The sequence below is a fragment of the Parasteatoda tepidariorum genome, chromosome 5 (genome assembly GCF_982258835.1).
Source record: "Parasteatoda tepidariorum strain Cologne lab strain chromosome 5, Ptep-v5.0, whole genome shotgun sequence".
NCBI classification, from domain to species: domain Eukaryota; kingdom Metazoa; phylum Arthropoda; class Arachnida; order Araneae; family Theridiidae; genus Parasteatoda; species Parasteatoda tepidariorum.
The window spans coordinates 78,069,052-78,095,880 of NC_141759.1; the positions used below are offsets into that span (position 1 = coordinate 78,069,052).

At 29.9% G+C, this 26,829-nt stretch overlaps 1 protein-coding gene across 10 annotated transcripts in view; it reads right to left on the bottom strand.

Annotated features, from left to right (window-relative positions):
- The window catches only part of LOC107443779 (uncharacterized), a 90,551-nt gene that overhangs the window by 9,103 nt on the left and 54,619 nt on the right, over window positions 1–26,829 (bottom strand). For 7 of the 10 annotated variants that reach the window (XM_087164336.1, XM_043048351.3, XM_071185488.2 and 4 more), the window contains one exon: window positions 1,450–1,557. In XM_087164336.1, the coding sequence (XP_087020462.1) occupies window positions 1,450–1,557 (108 nt within the window). Of the gene's footprint in view, window positions 1–1,449; window positions 1,558–14,314; window positions 14,469–16,135; window positions 16,569–19,498; window positions 19,653–20,850; window positions 21,767–22,088; window positions 22,261–24,282; window positions 24,551–26,829 lie in introns of those variants that run through there. The other 3 variants (XM_087164335.1, XM_043048349.3, XM_043048347.3) reach the window with 3 other exon arrangements.

The following is a 26,829-nucleotide window of genomic DNA, read 5'->3' on the forward strand; positions in this document are numbered from 1 at the left end:
AAGTACAAATTTGTGCTTTTTGTACATAAAGAGCATTTATAACTTCTAAACTGTAAGTCTGATCATCACGAGATTGGTTTTATCCAATTCAGCGCGGAAAAAAAGAAAGAAAAAATTATATTCTCCTTCTCAAATTACCCTATTTTCCTCAAAAAAAGAAGGGGGGGGGAAGAAGAGTAGGGGAGAGTGGGGTCAATTGTAACAGGGTACGATTGTAACAGAGCAAAAATTTCGAGTGTCGGGTTCTAGATTTGGTTCCTAGGTAGCGCACAAGGTGTATTTAATAAATCTACATGTACACCCCAGGTGGCAACCATTTTTATGTACTTTTGAAAGAGTTATATCACAAAAGATATTTTCACGCTACGTAAGTACTTTTTTCGGTATTAGAATATCATACTGTAACAAAGTAATTTTGTTTAAACAAATAAAAATTATTAACCGAATATGTAAGTGGACACCTTAATTAACATTTCAAGAAAAAAAAGATTAGTTTTGTTAATTAACTAGCATTGTTTTTAACAAATGTAGCTGAAATGGCGTCTTGGGGACGATTGTAACAATAAGTAAAGGGACGATTGTAACAGCTGAAAATAAATAATCTTATGTTTACAAACCATTACTTGACTCTTTAAGAACCACCAATAGTTTCCTATATCATTTATATTATGTTGCATGTGCATTATTTTATTTGTCACCTTTCACAGCATAAATTAAAAATTTTAACCCCTTAAAGTTAAAAGTTTAACCCTTTAGGTCACTACTCATTATTATTTTCACTCCTAAAATATCACTACTATTTTGATCAATAAAAATGTATCACAACTAAGATAATATGTATAATTAACTATGTTTTAGTTGAATTTATGAACTGTTACAATTGACCCCGTAAGTGGGGACAATTGTAACAAGTGCACGACTGTCAAAAATTGTTAATAACTAATATAATAATATTTAAAATAAGGTATTTATCTTTTTTTCTAGTAGAGGATAGTCTACTTTACTCGTCTGTCGATTAATACTAATAATATATTCGATTTTTTGTTAGTTAAAAATAGTTCAGTAAAAAATGTTACAATTGACCCCACTCTCCCCTACTGAGGAAAATAGTGAGTTTTCAGGTATAATTTAGAATGGCATAATAAAACTTATTGTCAAAAAATATTTTGGACATTTTTTATGAATAAATACCTTATTTTTACAATAATTTACTAGATTACAATCCTACTTATATAATCCTACTCCTTGTTATACCCGGTCAATATGAAACATAGTTATTTTCTTTTTCCTCTCCTTTTAAAACGCTTAAAATTAATTCATGGTACTGTTGTAATAAGAAATAATACTTAAGTTAACATGAATAAGCTTAAAGATATGAAGGAAATATTAAATATGTACTTAAGAAGTAAAAAGGGAAGAATGAGTACACAATTTATGAATACATATTACCATCTGCAGGTGGTGTTGTCGAAGTTTTTCTTGGTGATGTATTTTTGCTGCTTGTATCAAATACTGATGGCACATAATCTGGGTCAGACGGATTCTTGGATGGTTGTCCTAAAAATAAAAGATTTTTTTTTCAATATTTATACATTATTTCAAAACATTATATTCAAGTACAATAACATTTGAACACATTCATCGCAAGGTAAGTAGTGTCTAGTTTTCACAAGAAGTCCTCCAGACTAAAAGCCTGAGGTAGTCTGCTGCTATGAAAGAGAATTAAAGAAATGGAGCGACGATTAATATTCCAACCTAAACCAACGATAAATTATTAACCCCACACCCTAATGATTTATCTCCGTTACCACAGTAATAGCCAGTCTCTTGTTTGGAGGAGTTCTCGTTGTAGCTGGACAGTGATATATACCTCGGCTAACACTAATCTGCCTTGCCTTCTATAAGATATGTCAACGAAATTTCTTTTGTAAAATTAGTATGAGATATTTCGTCTTGTAGGGTTTCCCCCCTGTGTTAAGGGTCGATTATCATTTTATATTACGTTTTCTTTCATATTTTTATAATGAACAAGAAAAAAAGACAATAAGCTTGTTTTAAAAGACATTCATTGTATTTAAATTTTAAAAAGATAAATAAATCTTAACAACCATATACGTGTTGAAACGCAATCTTATAAATAAATGTATCATAACTCCACCAGTCAACCGTAGCACTGTCGGTGATTCTAGTTACGAGGTCGAACTATTTCAAGTAAGGGTAAACATTTGAGACAAATTTTGACAGAGTTCGGCAAGGAAAAGTATCCAAAAGCTTCCTTCTTTAAAACGTGCTTTTTTCTCTTTCCATAGCAACAGACAACTCCAGAGTCTGTTGCCGAATGGGTGTAAGTGTTCTTTAATTGGTGACAGACTTTCAAATAGAAATTGTATGACAAATCAATAGTGAATGTAGTAGACTTCGCTTTAGTTTTTCTAAGAAAAACTCTTTTTTAGAAATAATTTTTACTTTATTTTAAAGACAATCCTGTGAAATATTCGAAAAATCTACGATTTATTAAAATTGTTTTTAATACTAAGAGGAATCGAGCAAAAAATTCAAATTATCAATGCTAGATCGTACTTTGATTTTCCATAACCTGAGCTGCTGATATACAATAAATTGAATTTTCAACACTTTTTATGATTTCAAAATGATCACTTAAGTCCGTTTCGGTGAAAATAACTAGCTACCGATTCCGGAACAAGTTGAACATCGGGTCTAAACATAGTAAAACGGCTACTGAGCATTATTAGATTCTTACAGTGGCGCGAATAATGCATGGTCTCACTGTATACCCTATTATATGATTTTGATTTTTCATCGTATTGATATTATAAACAAATAGAAACTGGAAAAAATGCGATTACAATGAAAAATCATGCATAAAATACCAGTTCAGCATGTTGAAAAATCTTAATTTTCAAAAACATTATGCACAATAACAAATGTACATGATTACACTGAATAAATATTATTTATAAGAAAACCAACCTATGTATAACAGGATATTAAGTATATTTTTTAAAATATTACCTTACATAATTTATTTATACAAACAAAAATAAGAAAGTTTTAAGCTTTTTTTATACAAATCACAACTAAATTATTTAGTTAACCAGAAAACGATTATTTCTTTAACCCTTTGACTGTTATGGGTGCACATATGTGCAAGTTATCGGTGTTGATTAAGGACGCTAATGGTGATTGACGAAGGCTTTGTCTGTTTAGTCTATTTCAAGTGTATGTTTGGAATTCGTTTCTCTCGTATAGGCCAACACTTGCAGAAATCTCATACCTCGTTGCTTAGCAACAAGAAAAAAATGAACATTGATCAGCAAGTCAATATCCAAACACAATTCATTATAACAACTAAATCAAGGCGTTTTAAGTTTAAAACGTAAGCATTTGTGAATAAACAATTTTGTTTATTAACAAATAAACAATGTTTGGTCAGAATTGGAGAAGATAAAGTAGTAATAGTATTTGGATTGCGGTTTTTTTTTTTTTTTTTTTTTGATATGCCACCGATAAAATCAACATTGCGCGAAAAAATTTTTATAAATATTATTTACATAGTTTGCACATACAGTTTTAAAAAGCACAATATTTAAAAGGCTCATACAAATGTTTTTTTTTTTTATATATAAATAAGTAATATTTTTATACAAAGATTTTCTTTAGACACATTTATCACATAATCGTTTTAAAGATATGATGATGAAAACCATAATGAAATAAATCGAGATAATAGAGTTCGCATTATATTGCGAATGTACGCAGCATATAAAAAAAAATATTAAAACAATATCATACAATGTTTAAGCATATTAGAAAAACGAAGTTCATTGTAAAATTACAGAAACGTTTTTATTGTACAGCAAAAAGGTGAATTAAAACAATGGAAAAGTTACAAAAACCGATATCGTAAATAATGTTTAAGCATATTAGAACAACAAAGGGACAATATAAAATGATATTGTACAATGTTTAAGAATATTAAAACGGAAGTCAAAGTGAAATAACAAAACGATATCATACATCGTTAGAGTGCATTAGGATCAAAATAAAATTACAAAAACGATATTGTACATCGCCGTAACATCGAAGATCAATGTAAAGTAATAAAAATAATGTTGTGTAATGTACAACTATAGGGCAACGCTGAATAACAAAAGTTAATAGGACATTACAAAAACGATATTGTAAAATGTGAAAGTATATTAGTACAACTGGCTGGAAAAAAAATTTAGTTCGTAGTACGTAGGTTCCGCACGTTGGTTCTGCGTGGAGCAGGTACTATCTTCAGAGCTTACGCAAAATATGCGTACATGAATGTTCGGTATGCTAAGTTAAAGTGCAAAAATCTTCCGTTTTTGCACTTCCCACCCCTTTACGTACATTTGGCCCAAAGTAGCTCACTAATGACTATTGTTAATTCAAACATTGTCTTTAGAAATAATACACATGTTGTTTTCTACGAAGTTTATACAAGATCGTTTGTTTTACACGCATGTCGTAGGTCAGTAATGCAACAACAACGAGATATGTCGTCCTAATCAAATATCGCAACTCTTAAAATAAACAAGTTTTATACTGATTCTTATTATTGTCAAAGTGTAGATGAATGCCGTAACAAATTCACTGTTGTGAAAAAGCTTTAACACTTTGCATTAGGAACAAATTACTGATCACAACAGAGCAAATATTTATTTTTATGTAAATATAATGTACAATATGTCGCAGTAACATAATAAACAACAAGGTTTCATAAAGCATATACCAATTCTTAATTGACACATTTATTGATTTTCTCTTCGAAAACTTTCCCCGAATTGTGAAAGGTTAACGTTATGAAGCGATTACTCGTATATCATCGCAGGTGATTCGTAGTTCGATTTCGATACAAATATATTAATTCAAAGATTCGTCATTCTAATTTGCATATTAGAATGAGTTTTAATCCAGTTATTTTTTCTTCTGAATAAAATCACATGCTTTAAATTCTTTAATTAAAATAAGTTATTTCAAAACTATTGATCGGAATACATCGTTTCAAACATTTGAACATTCTGATATTGATCACATTAATGATTTGCTTAGCCTAATTCTTATGACCTTAATTGCGATTGATCTCAAAATTGTACAAGTCTTAATATTAATACACTATATGTTATTACCAAATGATTTTTGCAATTTGTAATAAGGTAAAATCAATGCTATATAATCAATGCTAATAAATTTTTTTTATCTAGTAACTAGATTTTGAACAAAGTGATTTTATAATATACAGGCAAAGTTTGGAATCCGACATTCCATAGAATGCCTAGGCATTGTATATGAATCATCAATAAATCATTATAATCATATGAATCATTATAATCAATGCTAATAATTTTTTTTTATCTAGTAACTAGATTTTGAACAAAGTGATTTTATAATATACAGGCAAAGTTTGGAATCCGGCATTCCATAGAATGCCTAGGCATTGTATATGAATCATCAATAAATCATTATAATCATATGAATCATTATAATCAATGCTAATAATTTTTTTTTATCTAGTAACTAGATTTTGAACAAAGTGATTTTATAATATATATGTTACCGGCAAAATTTGGAATCCGGCATTCTATAGAATGCCTAGATATTGTATATAATGCCTAAAGCTAGTCGGCAATGTATGAAACGATTTATATTTCACACATTTCCTAGGCATTCTATAGAATGCCAAATGAGAATTCGGCAAGTATAAAATACATCTCCGATTCGTCAAAATGTCATTCAAAAATGACAAATTCAAAACGTCATTCAAGCCTGCCATGTTGCAACAAGTAGGTTGATTTCTTATTTTTTATATGAAAATTTTGTTTCCCTTTATAAGAAAGGCATAAATTATGTTTCGTACAATTTCATTTTTCGTTACGCATATAAATTGAATAAATCTTTTTTAGTGGCACTCTCATTATTTTCTCAGAATAACATTTTTATTTCTGAGAAATGCACATCATTTACATAATAACCTCATATGGACGTTTTTTTTCCCTTCATACTTTGCCTAAAGAGCATTTGTCATTATAGAATGCCTAGGTATTATATACAATGCCTCGGGAAAGTATGCAATACTTTTCATATTTCATACCTTGCCTAAAAACATCCGGCATTATGGCTAGGCATTCTATAGAATGCCGGCGTTTCATACTTTGCCGGTAACATATACAATCTTAACTGATGCTAAAGTAAATTTTAAATATGCTTTATTGATCAAAGCAAACTGTAAAAAAAAAAAAAAACTATTTTAAATCATTAAACTGTGAGAAAATCCTATCAAATCAAAATTACCCCTGGTATTTTTTAATAGTGCTATTACCAAAACTATAGAAACAGATTGCTTGTAATTATGAAAGTTTAATACTAGTAAAAAAATTCAAAGCACTTTTTTTAGGAGTAAGTGATTTATCGATTTGACACTGAAAGATATGGGGACTAACATCCTCTTTCAATTTATATCTTTTTGCTTCACCAGTGATTCGATACCGCCAGTAATTTTCCATGTCATCTTGTACCTGGAAAAGAAAAAATCGAATTAATCAGATCATAACGTGAAATACGAAAAGTTAGTCCAAGAAAAAGTACATTTATACAAAGTTAAAAAGTTATTTACTCAAGGTAGGTCATGGGCTGGTTGCTCACAATAAACTTAAAAAAAATTGTCCTACCCGTTTCGATCTTACGTAAGCATCGTTTACTATCGTAAGATAATCATATGCGATGAATGAATAAGGAATTTAAAAGTTTACATTATGATACGAATGTGTTATCTAAACAAATGGAAGCAAAGTTAAAAGTTAGCAAAGTATTTATAATAGGTTAAGGCAATGTGAATTTAAAAATTAAAATCTTAAATGTTACACATTATACATTAATGAAAAGATCAAATTTTTTTTTAAATGTCGTACCGCAGGAAGCTAACCCATAATTCCTCGAACCCATCAAATGATCGAAATATTTGTTAATAATTGGGTAATCTAAGTCGAGAAGAAGAAGGCCGCTGATACACAACCACCTGATCTATAACCTCAGCGCCAGCCGGTTGTTTGTAAATAAGATGGCGTTTTAACAATATTGCTGTTAAGCATTTCTTCCAGAATCTGTTCAGCTACTTTTCGTTTATTATATAAAAATTAATAGCTCATTCCTTTTGTTTTGAAAAGTATTAATTACATATTTTATTAATAAAGAATTGATTAGTTACGAGATTATCGTGCGACACGATAATCCATCTATTTATGTTTGACGGACAAGTTTTACTCGCAATAGAAAGGAAAGAGCAGTTGCCAAATACAACGTTTCAACAGCGAGTCTGGATCGATACGATGACGTCACTTGCATGTATCCTATTAACATTTGCCAAACAGGTTTTATGGATTCATAGTGGATTATCGATATCTTTTTCATAAATGTTTGTTGTTCGAATTTTTTATTTTATTCAAATACAATGCAAATATAAATTTTATGATTTAAATTTTCGTACGTGTATTTTTTAAACTGAAAGAATCCAAGTGAAAAAGGATCATTAGATATGTTTCTTTAAAAACAAAAAATGACGCAAAAAAACAGGCAATTTAAGTCTTTTAACAAGCACATGATTAAAACGAACAGTTTTCTTATTGGATAATTAGGTACAGATGTTCGCAATAAATATGATAAACAAAAAGTTAGCATTTTTTTTTAAAGCTCTTTAAGTTAATGTCCAATTATTAGACTTAAAACTTTGCTTATTTAAGTATGATGATGTATTTTTAGATAAAAATGAAGGTAAAATTGCCCTAGAGTGAACTTGTACGATAAGTAACTGCAGCAAAGAGTCTAACTGTGCTCCGTAATTACCGTCCTTTATATAAATTTTTAAAATCCTCGTAAAAATGAGATTGAAAAAACCTTAGAAGGTGCAAACTAATATCAACGTTAAAAGAAGAAAAAACTTTTTTCATAGACTGAAAACAAAAATCATTGATATCGGGCCCAGCAAAGGAGAGATTAAAACCATCAAAATCTAGTTTATTGTTCCAGTGAAACTGAAACAAATCGCCCTTAAATATGAACTGCCATTAGCTTTATCTTCAACTAAACTGGTTTTAGATTATCATAACCTTTATTTTGTTATTCTTAACATGAGTGATTGATCAAAATTTGGAAACGCTTTTCAATTTTTCTTATCTAAATATTAATAAGTATCCTCTAATTCTTCTAATTCAGTTTTTAACTTCCATTTTTTACAAGAATTCGAAAAAATATACATTAATTTGGTAATATCTGCAGATTTATAAAAAAAAATTTTGCAAGTTACAATCATCAAAGTTTTCAGGACAATTTTTTTATATATAACTCTAAAAATAAGAATTTTCTTGGTTGAATAAGTTTTGTAGAACAGGGTGAATAACTTTTAAAAGGGTTTTGGAGCATAATTTTTTTGCCGATATTTTATATTTTTTTAGACTCCTCATCAAAAATGAAGGATAAAAAGTATATACGACAGAGCAGCGGTTCTCAAATTGTGCTCCGTGAAAAGTTAAAGGGGTTCTAAGAGTTGGAACTTCTTCTAAAAAACTTGTAGTCACATTTTGATCCTATCAATAGTTAAAGGGGTTCCAAGAGTTAGAATTTTTTTTTAAAAACTTGTAGTCACATTTTGATCCTATCAATAGTTAAAGGGGTTCCAAGAGTTAGAACTTTTTTTAAAAAACTTGTAGTCACATTTTGATCCTATCAATAGCTAAAGGGGTTCCAAGAGTTAGAACTTTTTTTTAAAAACTTGTACTCACATTTTGATACTATCAATAGTTAAAGGGGTTCCAAGAGTTAGAACTTTTTTTAAAAAACTTGTAGTCACATTTTGATTCTATCAATAATCCAATAATTACTTAAGATTTCAGTTGTTTTCATGAGGTAATTTAAAGTAAATCGTTAATACAAAAGAGATAACGAGTTTTGTTGTTGTTGTTTTTTTAAAGAAAATATTATTTTTTTAATAACAATGTATTGAATAAATTATGAAAATAGACAAGCTTTAAAAATATTTCTCATCGCACATTTCGAATCAAAATAAAATAACTTAATTCGTTAATAAAGAAATATGCTTCCCTAATTACCATTTCAACGATTATTGCATTTATTAATTTTAATTTAATAGAAAATCATAATTTGGCTTATTTTATTTATTTTCAGCTTACGTATACACACTAATAAAAATAAATTTATAACTAAACTAGATTAAGCTCGAGGAATTCAACTTGTCGGACGTAAATCATAACAAAGAAAAAAATTTATTCATAACCGTTGTTGAACCGCCCTAATATTTGGATTTATGACAACTAATGCTCAATTCCGTAGCCTAGTAATTTTGAACACAATCCAGAAGACAAGAGGCTTCTGAATCAAGTATTTGGGAAGTTTGCCTTCGTGGGAACTTTTTAATGGAACTAGTCCGCAGTTACGTTACACGGTAAGAAAAACCACGAAAATCTTCCAATGTCAGTCTCAGGGCAAAGGGGACTTTAACCCGTGATTATTCTACTGCTAAGAATATTTTTCGTAAGCACTATGGTTGGTGCGAGCCGGGTGCGGAATTCGTATCGACCAGCCATCACTGATATTCGAACCCGGTTCCCTCATTGGAATGCGGACGCTCTATACCCTGAGCTGCCCCCACTTTTTAAAATTTTAATTCATATTTTATAACCGTCGTTGAACAGCCTACACAATTTTGAGTTACGAATGCTAATGCTCAACTCCATAGACTTGTAATTTTGAACCTAATCTAGAAGACAAGAGAACTCTTGGAACAAGTATTGGGGGAGATTTGTCTTTGAGGAGGACTTTCTGATGGAACTAACCCGCATTTGCGTTACATGGATAATATTTATAATATGAAAATATTTTCAAAAGAGTAATATTTCATTTTCTAATGCGTTCAGGATTGTCTTTATACGTTTTTTTTATAAAGTCTGGGTTCCGCATTTAGATGGTTGGCCATTTAGAGTTCAGCAAAAATAAAAAAATAAAAATTGAGAACCACTGCGACAGAGTGTCACAAACTAATATTTAAGCGAGGGAAAAAAAAAAACGCTATTAAAATCTGATGAATTGCTATTGAGGAAGTTAGGTAACACACAAAAAACTGTTTGATAGCCTTATGAAACTGGAAGATCTTTCTAATAATCGCTTTTCAATTCCTCTGGCAAAGCAAACTGGTTTGGCTGTTTTCAGTCCTACCTTCTTCAGTAGTGATTCATTAGATTTCAAAAGAATTTTTGCTTTTTACATGGCTTAAATATTAGTTTGCGACTGTTAATGTAACTTCATTTTTGACAAGGATTCTAAAAATATAAATTAAAAAGAACATCCTGTATTTTTAAAAAGCGCAAACTATTGTCAATGCTTGATATTTATAGTAAAATATCTCCTTTCAAAACATAGATAAAAAAATATATATAACATAGAGAAATTTGGTAGTGAACTTACCGAAAAATGATCCTCACAGCAATATAGAGAAGAACTTAAAGAGTATTCTCTAATTTCAGTTTCGTGTCGACTTATAGCTGCACACCATTTTTTTCGTTTCAGTTCATTTTTCGGTACTGCAAAAAATAACTTCCCTGGATTTCTGCAAGTGGTGTTGGTACAGCTAGGCACAATACAGTATTTATAATTGCTACGTCTTTCTGATTTTATTCGTCCTGTCATTGCCTTATTTATTAGCAATCTTTATATAAAAAAAATATTAAAATTAACAACATAGAACAAAACGTATGACTTCATTAGCCATAAAAAGCAGCCACTTTTACATGAAACTGAACTAAAAAGATTTTAAAAACAAATTAAAATCCGACAATTTCTAGAATGTATAGTAACGGTGACAATAAATTTTAAAGCAGATTATGCTCCGCCATTAAATGCTGCGGTCTTGATCAATACGAAGTAACGAATATGAAAACAGGTAGCGAGTTCAGTGTTTTGTGACGTCATCAACAAAAGCATCCGGGTTTCTACAGGAAAATGACGTCAAGAAACGATTTTTCATTCTGCGCCTGAGACAAACAGGTTGTTATTAGAGATTTGCAGATAGCGTCAATTTTTCACTAAGGCTTTACGTGTCTAATATTTATTTTGTTTTCGTATTTTGATGCATTTGCATCTTTTGCATTTCGGTTAAAATAAACTTATAATATGCTATTTAATTCTCCAAAAAAAGTTAAACAGAAAAATTAAAAGATACATGAAGAATTATAGACAATTGTTTACAATATTAAACACTACTAAACAAACTTCATGCAAACTACTAGTTTACTTTTATAGTAGAATCGAACTCAGAGAGTCATCAATATCACGTATTCTATTGCTTCGAAATTGAATCAATAGAAAACGTTTACTTTGGTAATTCGAATAATTATTTGCAATCAGTGATTTGGTTGCCTGATTCGAAACATCAGAACAATTCAGTAGATTCTTGTTAGTATTCCATTTAAATATGTGACAAAATTATACAAGTTATTATAAAGAATATAAAAACTGATCTACATGATTGTTGTAAAAGGCTAAACGAGACATCTAGTGAGTGAATCAAATCGATAGAATCAGTTCATTCATTGAGATAATTTAAATCATTGAATTGAATCAGCTATTTAGATGGCTGATTCGAAACATTAAATTTAATTAGTATAATACCAATCAGTATCCAATTTTTATCTATAGTACTAAAGGTGAATAAAATAAAACAAACCAAAAGAATAAACTATACAAAAAAATAAATAAATAATTTAAATTAATTGATATAAAAACCAATTTCCTATACATATTAATGCTTTTTGGAAATAACATTTGAAAAAAGTATAATACCAATCAGTATCCAATTTTTATCTATAGTATTAAAGGTGAATAAAATAAAACAAACCAAAAGAATAAACTATACAAAAAAATAAACAATTTAAATTAATTGATATAAAACCAGTTTCCTATACATATTAATGCTTTTTGGAAATAACATTTGAAAAAAGTAATTCATAGAATAACAGGAATTATTCATAGCATAGAATAATTCATAACATATACAAAACAATTAATTTCATTGTTAAGAGACACAATAGTCATGTTCTTCATTCAAATATAAAATAGCATAATGTTTAAAGACAAAAGATAGCTAAAGAATAAAAATTGCAAAACTAAGTAGTAATTGCTATTTTTGTCAATAAAATCACTATAAAATATGGTTAAAAAAAAGTATCACCTTCTATTATTGTAAAATACAAATGTTTTATTTTGTATTTTTAACATATGAATTCCAAATGAAAAACATTTTTTTATTGCTGGCTGCAAGTATGTAGTTTCATTCATTACCTGAATAAAATGCGTATTCATTACCTGTGTTGAACCTAAGCTAAGTACTCATCCAGCCACAAAGTCTGAGGCTGTCAGGTGCTATGGAAACAAAAATGCGCATTTAACCCCTTGGGGACGGGTGATTCAGAAAAGGATTCGTACAAAATCAGAATCAAGTTGTAATTAAATAAAAAACGGTAACTTAAATGTAGTCGTTGCTAATTTGACAGACTTACTTTGCTTTTACTTTAATTATGGTTAGTTTAATCATATATATATAATCAGTTTAATCATATTTATATAATCAATGTTAATTCAAAGTATAACTAAATAGTTTTATTTTGAACAAAGTAATGGTGAATTAAATAAATCAAACAATTATAACTCTGCCCACAAATAAACTGCTAAAGAAATACTTTGATTACCAGCAGTATCTTTTTACCCTGATTGATACGGTTTTATGCTGGCAAGTATTTGTGACAGTCGGAGCGAAAGGGTTAAGGGTGGGTAGCTTCGATGATAACTTAGTATACCAGATTGGTATACCAGGGAAGTCTTGGGATTGGTATATCTGGGAATTATACCAGATTGGGCTGACTAAGCCACCACAAGGAGACTTATTTGATTCAAGAACTTTTTTAAGATTCGCATGGATATTTCTTTCTTTATTTATAAATGATTCTCTTTACTCAATCGGTGGCTATTTTTTAAATACAAAGAGGAAAAAATTGAACAAATTCTGACATTAAGGGTAGTGCATGTTTTTTTTTTTTTTAAGTTACTTTTTAATTTTGTGCTATTCGTTGTGAATGTTCATTGATTTTTAGATGGTTTAATTTCTAAACTTGCACATTTTTTAAAGCAGTTAATTTCCTTTATTAGTTTAATTTTCTGGTAAAAGTGAAGCGCTTAAACTTATTAACTCTAATTTTAAAAGGACATCAAACTTTTTCTAAAAATAGAAATAGTTCATGTAGTCTATGTCGGAGAAATATTAAATATCTTTATTATTTATTATTATTATTTTTTTTAACAGAAGGCAAGTTACCACAACTAGGATGAAGTCTTTAACTATCAGCGATCAACACCAATCAAAGCATCTGAAGTTATCTAAGTTATTATTATTTATTTTTTTAATTACATTTTCTTATTCTTATTTTATGTAACCTGTATAGTTTCTCTCACCATTTATTAAAAAAATATTTCTAAAAATTTTTTATTAGCAATTTTATTTTTACTTTTCTTTATTTTTCAATAACCAATTTACAATGTATATTAAATTTATCGATGAGAAATTTATTAATAAAACATTGAACTGCTTTAAACGATTTTATACAATTATGTCGAAAACATCTTACCAGCAATTCCGTCAGATTTCTTTTTCCTGGTTTTTCCGGGAGAGAGCAACACACCATCTTCAACTAAACAGGCAACTTCTTTTTTTATTTTTCTAAGTGTGAAGTCTGACACTCCAGTTGCCACACATGTTCTTAGACATGGTTTATGGAGCGGTATTTTAAGGGTTTTTTCCTTAGCTTCACTAGCAAAAAACTCAAATACATTGTGCACAATTTTACGCGCTTGCGATTTTATAATTTCACCTTTTTTAAATTTAAAAGGCATTTTTCAAAAAAGTTAAAAGATGAAAAATAGAAAAAAAGTTTACAACGAAAATAAATTTTTCTAAAACAGAATCTTGTGAAAAAGCGAAAAGATAAAGGAATCGAACGCGATGTTTCAGGCCTAATGCTTATTTCTCTTCACTCAAGGGCACAATATTCACAATAGATCGAAGAAAGATATCCGCATTCTTTGGCCGAAACCATTCCTAAACAGAGACCCCGCACCCCTACTTTAAATAGTCATATCTTGTTACCATAGTCACCGCCACACGTCCAGACGAATGTCTGGAAGAGTACTTATGTAAGACAAACAGTACCTGGGTGGTATCGTCTGCGTTTATATGTGAGTCCCTTAGAAACAGTCGACTGTTGATATGAAAAAACGTGTGGTACAACACCGGGCTTTAATTTCTTATAATTCACATTGTTGGCAATCTTGTATCGCATATAATTTTCCATGTCCTCTTCCAACTAAAAAGAAAACCACTTAATTATGATTTCTTTTTTTAAAAAAAGCTAAGTATATATAAAAAAAAGTAATTATGCATTTTTTTAGAGATGGAGAAAAAAATGTTTAATACTTTTTAAATTCAAAATTTTTTATACAATTTTTTTAAATCGGATATATCGATTCTGCCATTTTAAAATGTTATATAACTCTTATTTATAAAAAATACAGTAAGAAATTCTTGCTATTTTTCAAAACAAAATTATTTACTAATTAAAGTTAAAAATTTTCTATGTACGTTATTTTGCTATTCTAAAATTTTATGATACAAATTAGCACAGAAACAAGAACCGTTGAAAATTTTCACCTAATAGTTTTTGTCTTGTTTTTCTTTTGCGTTTATTATCATATGTAGTTCAAAGAATTTAAATAAATCATGATTTTTAAAATTCCATTTTTTTAAAATTTAAATGTTATTAAAACTGTAAATTTAATTTAAAATATATGCTGGTTTAATGGCAATAACTAAATCATTGCAATTAGCTTTTCAAAATGTCTTATTTTATTTTTTTGACTATTTCTAAACATTTTTAGAACATTTCTTATTAAAAATTTTTAAAAATGATTTTAGAAATATTTTTTATGGTTGCACCCTCATCCTGAGAAAATTTCAGTGGGAACTCTTCAGCAGAACAAAATAAAATAAAATGATAAAAAAAATGTTGAAACTGCTTTCAAAAAGCGGATTTTCTTCAATAACTTTTGAGACCGGTATAGCCTGTTCGGATGGGCTCTGGACCCATGTCCAAGAGGTCGTGGGTTCGATCCTCGCCTGCCGAAGACTCCCCGTGTAGTAAATGGTAACTAATGCTCGTTAAATCTGTCGAGTCACAAAGTCCTCCATGTTCCCATAACAAATCAATACCTCTGGGGGTACTGATCCAGGAGTTTCCTTGTCTTCTGGATTGGTTCAAAATTACGAGGGTACGGAGTTGAACATTATTAGTCGTAAACCCATGAAATTGGGTCGACTGTTCAACGACGGTTATAAAATAAAATAACTTTTGAAATTAATTGGCTTTTTTAGTTAGTACTACTTTATTTTCACTATTAATGTAATGGAAAAAATATGAAATGTTTTGAATTTTTATTTTTATGATTTGATTGTATGAATAGGAAACAGAAATGAATAAGATTTTAAATTTTATTATATAAATGAAAAAATTTTATTATGTAAATAAAAACGAAATTTTTTTATTATTATTGTTCACTTCTAAAATATTCTACTTAAATTTATTTTTTAGAAGAGACGTAGATAATTCTAAGCCTCTTTTATTTTAATTCTCAATAACGTTTTCCTCTGTTTAATTGCACAAAAATAACATTAATTAATTTTTAACTCTAAAATTTCGATTTAAATAAAGTGAATAACAAAAGTGCAGATATTTTGGATGCAGAACTTAAAGCAGAACAAAAGGAATTAAATGATAAATAAACAGAAAACAATAATGCAAAAAAAAAAAAGAACCTGCACACGATTATCCCTTAAGAATAAAATGGTTTAATTTTAAAAGAATGAAAAAAAAAATAAAATTGATGTGATCAGGGCATTTCAAATAATTCAGCTAAATGAACGATTCATTCAGCAAAACTTATTAAAAGCAAAACAATTTTATAAAATTAAACTTACTGTAAAATGATCTTCGCAGCAGTACAATGAAGAAGTTTCAGACAATTTGCGACTCTTACTTTCATCGCGCTTAATGGCCTTTAACCAATCTTGTCTTTTTTCTCTTTTTGGTACACTAAAAAATAGTTTATCTGGTGTGTTAAATGTTGAGCTATTGCAACTTGCTACAATACAATACTTGTAGTGAACACTTGGAGCCATTTTTGAATTCACCTTAGCGTGGCACGTGCTTTCGCTGTAATGGAAGATGATGAATGCCGTAATGGTCCTGAATTCTGACGTCATCGGCGGAAAACCGGCTGTATTTAAGGGGGCGGAGCTTATTCATAGAGTAAAAAAAGAGAAAGAGCTTTTTCCTTTGCTCTATGACAGCGTTTCTCAAACTTATAACTTTTGTGTACCCTTTCTAAATTTTTCGTAACGCTGTGTACCACTGATAAAAAAATGAATGTATTTTTTACTATAAAAAATATTGCACAAACGATTGTACAACTGGCAATTGACATCACTAAATATTAATTAACTCTGCAAAAAATAGCGAAAAATACGCAATAGTAAGGCTTTTCGTGTCTAATATTTATTTCTATGTATTTATTTTGTTATCGTATTTTGTTGCATTTGCATCTTTTGCATTTCGCTTAAAATAAACTTATTATAATATGCTATTTAATTCACCAAAAAAAAGTTATACAGAAAAATTAAAAGATACATAAAGAATTATAGACAATAGCTTACAATACTAAACAAACTTCATGCTCGCTACTAGTTTACTTTTATAATAGAATCGGGCTCAGAGAATAATCAATATCCCGTTTTATATTGCTTCGAATCAATAGCATACGTTTAATTTGGTGATTCAAATCCTTATTTGCAATCAGTGATTTGGTTGCCTGATTCGAAACATCAGAGCAACTCAGTAGATTCTTATCAGCGTTCCACTTAAATATGTGACAAAATCAAACAAGTTATTATAAAAAATATAAAAACTAATCTACATAAAAGATATAAAAACCAATTTATGTTAAGCACTACATGTATTGTTGGAATAGGCTAAACGAAACATCTAGTAAATGAATCAAATCGATAGAATCAGTTCATTAAGGTAATTTAAATCATTGAATGGACTCAGCAATTTAGATAGCTGATTCGAAAGATTTAATTAAATTAGTGTAATACGAATCAGTATCCAATTTTTATCTATAGTACTATATGTCCAATAAAATAAAACAAATCAAAAGAATAAACTGCATAAAAAAATAAACAATTTAAATTAATTGATATAAAAACCAATTTCCTATACATAGTCATGCTTTTTGGAAATAACATTTGGAAAAAGTAATTCATAGAATATCACCATATACACCAGGGCTGTTCAACTGCACAGAGCCCACGGGCCAGAATTCCGGTCACTGATCACCTGGCAGGCCGCAGTTTGAAAAAGTTGAACAATAACCTCTTATGCAATAACAATTAATAGTTGAATTATTAATTATAAAACAATGGTACAGAAGGATTATAAAATAATTTGCTTACATTTTAACAGGAAAACAGAGGCCGATCAGCCTAAATAAGAAGTTGGCGGGCCGCCAGTTGGACAGCCCTGATATACACAATAATTAATTTCAATGTTTAGAGACACAATAGTCAAGTTCTTTATTCTAATATAAAATCGCATAATGTTTAAAGACAAAAGATAGCTAGAAGATGAAAATTGCAAACTAAGTAACAATTGCTATTTTTTGTTAATAAAATCACTATAAACTATGGTTTAAAAAAAAGCATCACCTTTTATAATTGTAAAATAGAAATGTTTTGTATTTTTAACATTTGAATTCCAAATGAAAAACATTTGTTATTGCTGGCTGCAAGTATGTAGTTTCATTCATTACCTGTGTTGAACCTAAGCTAAGTACTCCTCCCCATACAAAGTCTGAGACCGCCTGGTGCTATGGAAACAAAAATGGCTCATTTTAGGGAGGGTAGCTTCAACAATAGCTTGTATGGCAAGTATACCAGATTGGCTGACTCAGCCACCAGTAGGAGACTTATTTAATTTGATTCAAGAACTTTTCTAAGATTCGCATGAATATTTCTTTCCTTACTTGATAAATCATTCTCTATACCCAATAAGTTGCTATTTTTTAAATACAAAGAAAAAAAAGGAAGAAAAAAATTTAACAAATTCTGACATTAGGGGAGTGCAGGTTTTTTTATGTTATTTTTTAATTTTGCGCTATTTATTATGAATGTTCATTGATTCTTAGATGGTTTAATTTCTAAACTTGCACATTTTTTAAAGCAGTTAATTTCTTTTATTAGTTGAATTTTATGGTAAAAGTGAAGCGCTTAAACTTATTAACTCTATTTTTAAAAGGAGAAAAAACTTTTGTTGAAAATAGAAATAGTTCATGTTATTTATGTCGGAGACATATTAAATATCTTTATTATTAATTTTTTTTTTCTCAAACAGAAAGCAGGTTACCGTAACTAGGATGAAATCTTTAACTATCACTATCAACGATAATTTTTATCAACCCCCCCCCCCCATCAAAGCATCCGAAGTTATCTCAGTTTTTTTTTAATTACGTTTTCTTATTTTAATGTAACCTGTACAGTTTCTCACACCATTTATTAAAAAAAAAAATATTTCTTAGCAAATTTATTTTTTTTCTTCCTTTTTTCTTAATAACCAATTTACAATGTATAATAAATTTATAGATGAGTTTTGAACTGCTTTAAACAATTTGATAAAATTTTGTCGAAATCATCTTACCAGCAATTCCATCAGATTTCTTTTTCCTGGTTTTTCCGGGACTGCGCAATACACCATCTTCTCCTAAACTGGCAACTTCTCTTTTTATTTTTTTAAGCGTGAAGTCTGACACTCCAGTTGCCATGCATGTTCTTAGACATGGTTGATGGAGAGGTATTTTAAGGGCTTTTTCTTTAGCTTCACTGGCAAAAAACTCAAACACATTGTGCACGATTTTACGTGCTTGTGATTTAATAACTTCACCTTTTTTAAATTTAAAAGGCATTTTTCAAAATTCAAAAAAGCAAAAAGATGAAAAATAAAAATTACTACAAAAATTTTTTTTTTAAAAACAGAAGCTTGTGAAAAAGCTAAAAGATAAAGGAATCGAGCGTTCTAAGCGATGTTTCAGGCGCGAATGCTTATTTCTCTTCACTCTAGGGTAGAATATTCACACTAGATCGAAGAAAGAGAGCCAGATTCTCTGGCCGAAACCATTCCTAAACAGTGACTCATCACCCCCACTTGAAATAGTCCTAACTTGTTACCATAGTCACCGCCACTGGTCCAGACGAATGTCTGGAGGAGTACTAATTTAAGACAAACAATACCTGGGTGGTGTCGTCTGCGTTTATATGTGAGCCCCTTAGAAAGAGTCGACTGTTGATATGAAAAAATTTGTGGTACAACACCAGGCTTTAATTTCTTATAACTCACATTGTTGGTAATCTTGTATCGCATATAATTTTCCATGTCCTCTTCCAACTAAAAAGAAAACCACTTAATTATTATTATTATTACTTTTTAATAGTTAAATATAAATTTTAAAAAATTTTTGCATGTTATTAGAGATGGAGAAAAGACTATTTAATACAAAATTTCGTATATAATTTTTTTTTAAATCGGAAATATCGATTCTGCTATTTTAAAATGTTATATAACTCTTATTTATTTAAAATACAGTAAAAAGCTGTTGCTTTCTTTTTTAAGAAAAAATTATTTACTAATTAAATTATTTACTAATTAATTCTGTGTATGTAATTTTGTTATTCTAAAATTTTATGATACAAATTAGCACAGAAATAAGAACTTTTAAAAAGTTTCGCCTATAGGTTTTATCTTGTTTTTCTTTTGCGTTTATTATCACATGTAGTTCAAAGAATTTCGAAATAAACAATATTTTTAAAATTCCATTTTTTAAAATTTAAATGTTATTAAAACTGTAAATTTCAATTAAAAATATATGTTGGTTTAATGGCAATAACTAAATCATTGCAACTAGCTTTTCAAAATGTCTTATTTCATTTTTTGACTATTTCTAAACATTTTTTGAACATTTCTCATTAAAAATTTTTAAACGTGATTTTAGAAATGTTTTTTATGGTTGCACCCTCTCCCTGAAAAAATTTCAGCCGTAACTCTTTAGCAGAACAGAATAAAATAAAATGATAAATGAAAAAAAAAATTTAAACTGCTTTCATAATGCGGACTTTTTTCAATAACTTTTGAAATTAATTGGCTTTTTTTGTTAGTACTAGTTTATTTTTACTATTAATGTAATGGAAAAAATATTACCTGCTTTGAATTTTTATGATTTGATTCTATGAATAGGAAACAGAAATGAATAAGATTTTAAATTTTATTACATAAATAAAAAATTGTATTATTTTTTTTTCTCAAGCGAATTTTTTTATTACTATTATTCACTTCTAAAATATTTTATTTAAATTTACTTTTTAGAAGAGACGTAGATAATTCTCAGCCCCTTTTTATCTTTATGTTAATTCTCAATAACGTTTTACTCCGTTTAATTGCACAAAAATAATATTAATTAATTTTTAACTCCTAAAATTTCGATCTGAATAAAGTGAATAACAAAAGTGCAGATATTTTGGATGCAGAACTTAAAGTAGAAAAAAACGAATAAATTGATAAATAAAAAGAAAACATTAATGAAACTTACTGTAAAATGATCTTCGCAACAGTACAATGGAGAAATTGCCGACAGTTTGCGACTTTCATCGCGCTTAATGGCCTTTAACCAATCTTGTCTTTTTTGTCCTTTTGGTACACTAAAAAATAGTTTATTAGGTGTGTTACATGCTGAACTATTGCAACGTGTTACAATACAAGACTTGTAGTAAACGCTTGGAGCCATTTTTGAGTTTCACTTGGCGTGGCACGTGCTTTCGCTGTAACGGAAGATGATGAATGCCGTAGTGCTCCTGAATTCTGACGTCATCGGTGGAAAACCGGCTACGTTCAAAGGGGCTCTACAGTGTTTCTCAAACTTATAACTTTTGTGTACCCTTTCTAAATTTTTCGTAACGCTGTGTACCACTGATAAAAAATTTTATGTATTTTTTACTATAAAAAATATAGCACAAAAGTTAAAAATCACAACTGGCTGTTGACACCACTAAATATTAACTGTTAACTCTGCAAAAAATAGCCAATAGAAAAATACGTAATCGTACATTTTCATTGCTAGCTTTGTTTTCCAATAAAATTTTTTGAACTTTTTGTTTGTTGCAAGATATTTCGCATAAGAACGCGTACGCCCGTACCCCTGGGGGTACACGTACCAAACTTTGGGAAACACTGCCCTATGGGTTAAGCGAGTGGTTTTAAAACAATTAGTAACTCCACAGAACTGAAATCGGTGTATATCGCCAAAAAACAGCACGAAGCTTCAGTACGAGGGAAAAAAGAACACGCAGGTTCCTTATTAAAGAGCATCATTGAAACTAAAATACAGCTCTTACACTATTGCGTTACCTGATACATTATTTGTTATAAAGTAAAGATAGAACAGCTTAGTTATATGAGCTGTTCGCTTATAACTTTTCTTTTCTACTCCACTTACAGCTCACTTCGCCTCAGCTTTTCGTTGCCATTGCAAGAAAAGAAACTTTCGTGAAAATAATCGCATTTGCGTTTTACATCCGGGAACATTTTTCGCAATTCCTTTTGATTGCCTCACTATTCGAGCACGCTCCGCTCGTTCATTGGTCCTCTGATTTTGTCTAGTTTTGCGTGCATGATGATATTCTTTTTAAAATGATACACTAAACCCAATGCATGCACAAATTAGTGTTCTAGATAATATAGAGAGATAATAAGAGCGATGATTACAGAACACTGATAGGAATAATTTCTTTTAATTTTTAAATGGGATGTATATTAAAGACCCTTGATTACCATGTTGCTTCCAGCAGCAATACAAATATCTAACTTGGTTAATGGTAGGATTTATTGCAGCATTCGCTAGACTTTTAACATCTTCTTCTTTTAAGTATTTATCTTTATGGAATCTCATAGCTTCAGCTCGAGTCATTCCATTCGAAAAATAACCATAAAATAAATTCTTAACCTGGGGGGGGAAAAAGAAGCACATTAACATATAAACCTTAAAAAATATTAGCTACAATCAATAAATAACAAGGCAGAGGCCATTAAACCGAAATTATGTAATTTAGAAAAAGAGAGACGGAGCTTTATTTTATTACCAGGGTTAAATATCCGACTCATTTTTAGGTTTATAGCTATTAACTCAGCAACCTTGTAGTTTTGAACCAAAACCAGAAGACAAGGGAACTTCTGGATAAATCTTTTTATTTTATTTTATAACCGGTATTGAACAGCCGACAGAATTCTGAGTTTGTGACTATTAATGTTCATCTCCGTAGCCTCGTTATTTTTAACCCAATCCAGAAGACAAGGGAGTTCCCGAATGAAGCACTGGGACAAACCAGTGTTCGAGAAGGATTTTTTTATGCAATTAGCCCACATTTGCTTTACATGGAGACGGAAACCACGAAAACTTCCCACAATTAGCCCGACGGCAAGGTAATTCTAATACATAATCCGTTTACCAATGAGTTTATTTTACGTCAGCACTGTGGTCGGTAAGAGCCGGGAGCAGAATTCGTATCAACCAGTCACCGCTGGGATTCAAACCCGGTTCACCCAATTGGAAGGCGAAAGTTCTATTCTCTGAGCCACCACCGTTCCAAGCACTTATTAATTACCATATTTGAAGTCAACCCCTCGAGTCATTAAGATTGAGTCCTAGAATCTGCAGATCCAATTCTTTTTTCTTTGGGGGGGGGGGAGGTTCAAACCTGGGTGACCCCATTTAGAGGCGAACGCTCTATCCCCTAAACCACCGTGGTCTTATCAAGCATTGAGGCAAACAAGCCCACATAGAGGACATTGTCGATGAAATTAACCGGTATTCGCGTTACACGAAGAGGAAAACCTTCCACGGTTAGCCCGCCGACATGGGGATTGTATCCAATGCTTCGTCTACGCTTGACTAGCCATCATTGGGATTCGAACCTAGATAACCTCATTGGGAGGCAAGCGCTCTTTCTCCCTTGATCAATTGCTGTTTTTTTTTTATTTTTTAAATGAGGTCCCGGGAAACAAGCAATTATTTTTCATCGTTGTACAGTTATTCACCGAAAATTTCTTACATAAATGCATGCAGGATATCACAGGTAGAAATCATATGTCACTTTCATATTTTTTACACCTTTAATATTTTAATTTCTATTTCATTTTACGTATTATTGAAGTTATACTTCTTATGCGACTTCCAACAAGGTTGCGTTAAACGTTTAACGCTACATTTTTATTATCCGGGAAATCATACGGTAGGATCCAGTTTTTCCTCATTCATTTCCATATTGTGTTGGTTCTCACTAGCATAAAAATAATAAAAGTATTGTTTTTCCATAAATATTTTTTTAGTTTGTTTGTATACACATATAATTTAATAGGGTAGTATTTTTTATTTTCAAATTTAGTGGATAACAATTGTAAAAAATGAGTGAAAACAATCTCACGGACAATGCGACGGATTTCAGGTTATGTCAAGGTACGTCTCTTGTGAATATCAATTGATTGTTTCTCTTCTGAAATTACATTATGACGCATTCACATACATTATTAATACAAATACATTTTCCAGGGCGAGACGATGAGGCAACCACAAGCACTTCCACTGGTTCAAGAGGTCCACGAGGGAAAAATGCACAATATTACCGTTATTACAAAGCACGGACGCGAGCGGAGCAGGAAAGAAGAGTCGTTGAATAGAACTAGTGATCCTTCTACGACTGCTGACTCTTCTACAATTAAAGTCGCAGGTTGCGTAGTTTAACTTCTTCCGCGCGGAGGGACTCCACGCAGTATTTTTTCTTTTTTTTTTTTTTTTATACACATACTTGAAGACAAACTTTGGGGCCTCTGTTGCTTTAGCGCCTTCCCTGGTTTGACTTAGATTTTATTGTTTTTATACTACGTCATCAATTGAAATTCTTTTAAGAATTCAATTGGATAGCCTCCGACTAGCTATTTATTGAAAAAAAAATTCTAAAACATAAATTACCTCATCATTAACCCTCAGCATTCTTAAAGCTTCAGCAGAAGCTGTACTGTGGGAATGACAAACATTGACTCTAATTAGACCCCTCAGAATGGGTTTTCGACGAAGGTAGGTATCTTTCTTGATGGTATCTCTTGTGACTTTTTTCACAATGATTTGAAGTTTTGCCTTGCACTCAGCACATCTTTTGCATCCAGAATACTTTTGTACTTTCAAATTTTTCTTATTTTTTCTGGAATGCTGGCATACCCAAACTTTTGAGAAACTATATCTAGATTAAATAAATAAAAAAAGATAAATCAGTAGCTCGAAAATTAGGGACAGCACTAAACTAACTTTTAAATTCAGTTGATAATTTTCATCATATAGGGAGTAAACTGCTAAAAGTGTTAACGTCAGTATATGATTGACGAAAATGAGCATAACATACATAATTCGTACATACATGAATAATATACATAATTCGATTATTCGATAAATAACTCCATACATAATTCGATAAATAACATACAAAATTCGATTCAAATAACATACGTAATTCGATTAAGATCTATGGGATAATTGCAATCAAAATTTTAATTTTGAATAAATATAACATTTATGCACATTTTAATTGGTAATATGCAGGAAGCTAAAAGGTTGGAAACTGCCATATATTTAAAAAAAAAAAAATTCCAGAATAGGAAATATTTAAACATTTTTGTTTACAAATTCACTTATTTATTTATTATAAATTGGTGGGTCTTTCAAAAATATTTTGGAACAAGTCTATTTTTATGTTCAAAATATGATAGGTCTCGAAATAAACTATTTAAAACAGTTAGTACCATATTTAGTTTTCTCGATTACAGCGCCATCTGCAAAACAAGATACATAAATTTGTAAGTCAAATAGGGGTATATTTTTCTGGAGAATCCAAATCTGCAATGAAAAATAGGGATTCCTATTTCAAATTTCAAAGTTGTCCCCGCCTACAAAGGTTGAGGTAGAAAAACGAATTTGGTATGTTACGACAGATTTAAAAAATATTAAATGCCTTTATTTTTACTTAATCGATTCGATACAAATTTCTCGAAATATTTGACAGTTTCCAAACTTTTTTTACACCGAGCATAAGAATTATACAAACATAGCAGAACTTGATGGCAATTTAAAAATAATGAAGTAATAGCTCTTAATTTAAAATAACAATAGCAATAACAAAAATGTACATAAACCATATGCGTTATTTTCCTTCACCTGATGTCAACAGGTTAAGTAAAATAATACTCATAGTATTAAATAAATAATACCAAGAACTTTGGACAAACAAATTTTGCAGTTAAAGAATTTGCTAATTCTCATAAATCCAAATTCGTCGAAAAAAAGGTATGTTTATTCAGATAAAGTACGTTTTTAGGTCTGATTTCGTAACTTAAAACATCGTCTGCACTAATTAATTAGTATATTTGAGGTGACCCCCTCAAAGGAATTACGGTATATACCAGTAAATAATTTAATTATTATCCCTTCTTAATTTAATTTTCTGTTATGATGTTTTTGATATCGAACATTACTATTCAAAATCGAAGTTTCATGCCTTATGAAGATTTTACATGAAATTATCATATTATAGATTTTTAGATAAATATATTACAATAAAACAGAAAATAAATTGGATTTACGTTTTAATAAGATATACTAATTTGAATATTTTTGAATAGAATAATATTAGTGGACAATCTGTAAATAATTTATTATGAAACAATTGTAAGCTTCGATGAGCAAAGCGATCAGTTAGAAGAGTTTCCTTGTACAGTGCATAAATGTAATACATAAGATATTCCATAACGACCCTATTATTATCTATTTTTAAGAACGCTTGTCATAATGAAGTTACATTCAAGGTCGTAAATAAATATATATAAACGAAGGAAAAAAACGCTACAGAATCAATTCTGTGGGAAAAGGGTGAAAAGGTAAAGAATCAATCAAAAGGGTGGGACCTGTTTGATTGTCTGAGGAAACTAAGTGTTACTAAACACCTTTCAAAGCATCTGAGCGTCTCCGGCAAGCAAACAGGTTTTGATTCTACCAAGTTCGCCTTCAGTTGCGTGTTGTTAGATTTCGATTTCGTTTTTTCTTAAAATAAATATTAATTTGCCACCCCATATTTTCGACTCATTTAAGTTCTTTGTTGATAAGGATTTCAAAATATATATGAAGGTTGTTCACCATGGAAAATAAATATGCAAAACAAATATAAATAGATACATACAAAAATAGGGTATTTATCTGATAAGTTACAGGGCCCATGACCACCAACCCGTAGAAACAACGCCAGATTCCATTTTACACACGTCACTTGATAATGCACATAGGTGAATCAAATACGACAACATCACGATAATTTATTGTAACAAAACATGTTAAATTCACAAATATAATATCGTGATAACTACACCGTTAATTATCGAAAACGAAAATATATCGCGATCATTATCGACAACGTAACATATCAAAAATATCATGAATATTAAATACAACGATAATTATTAGATAGAATATTAT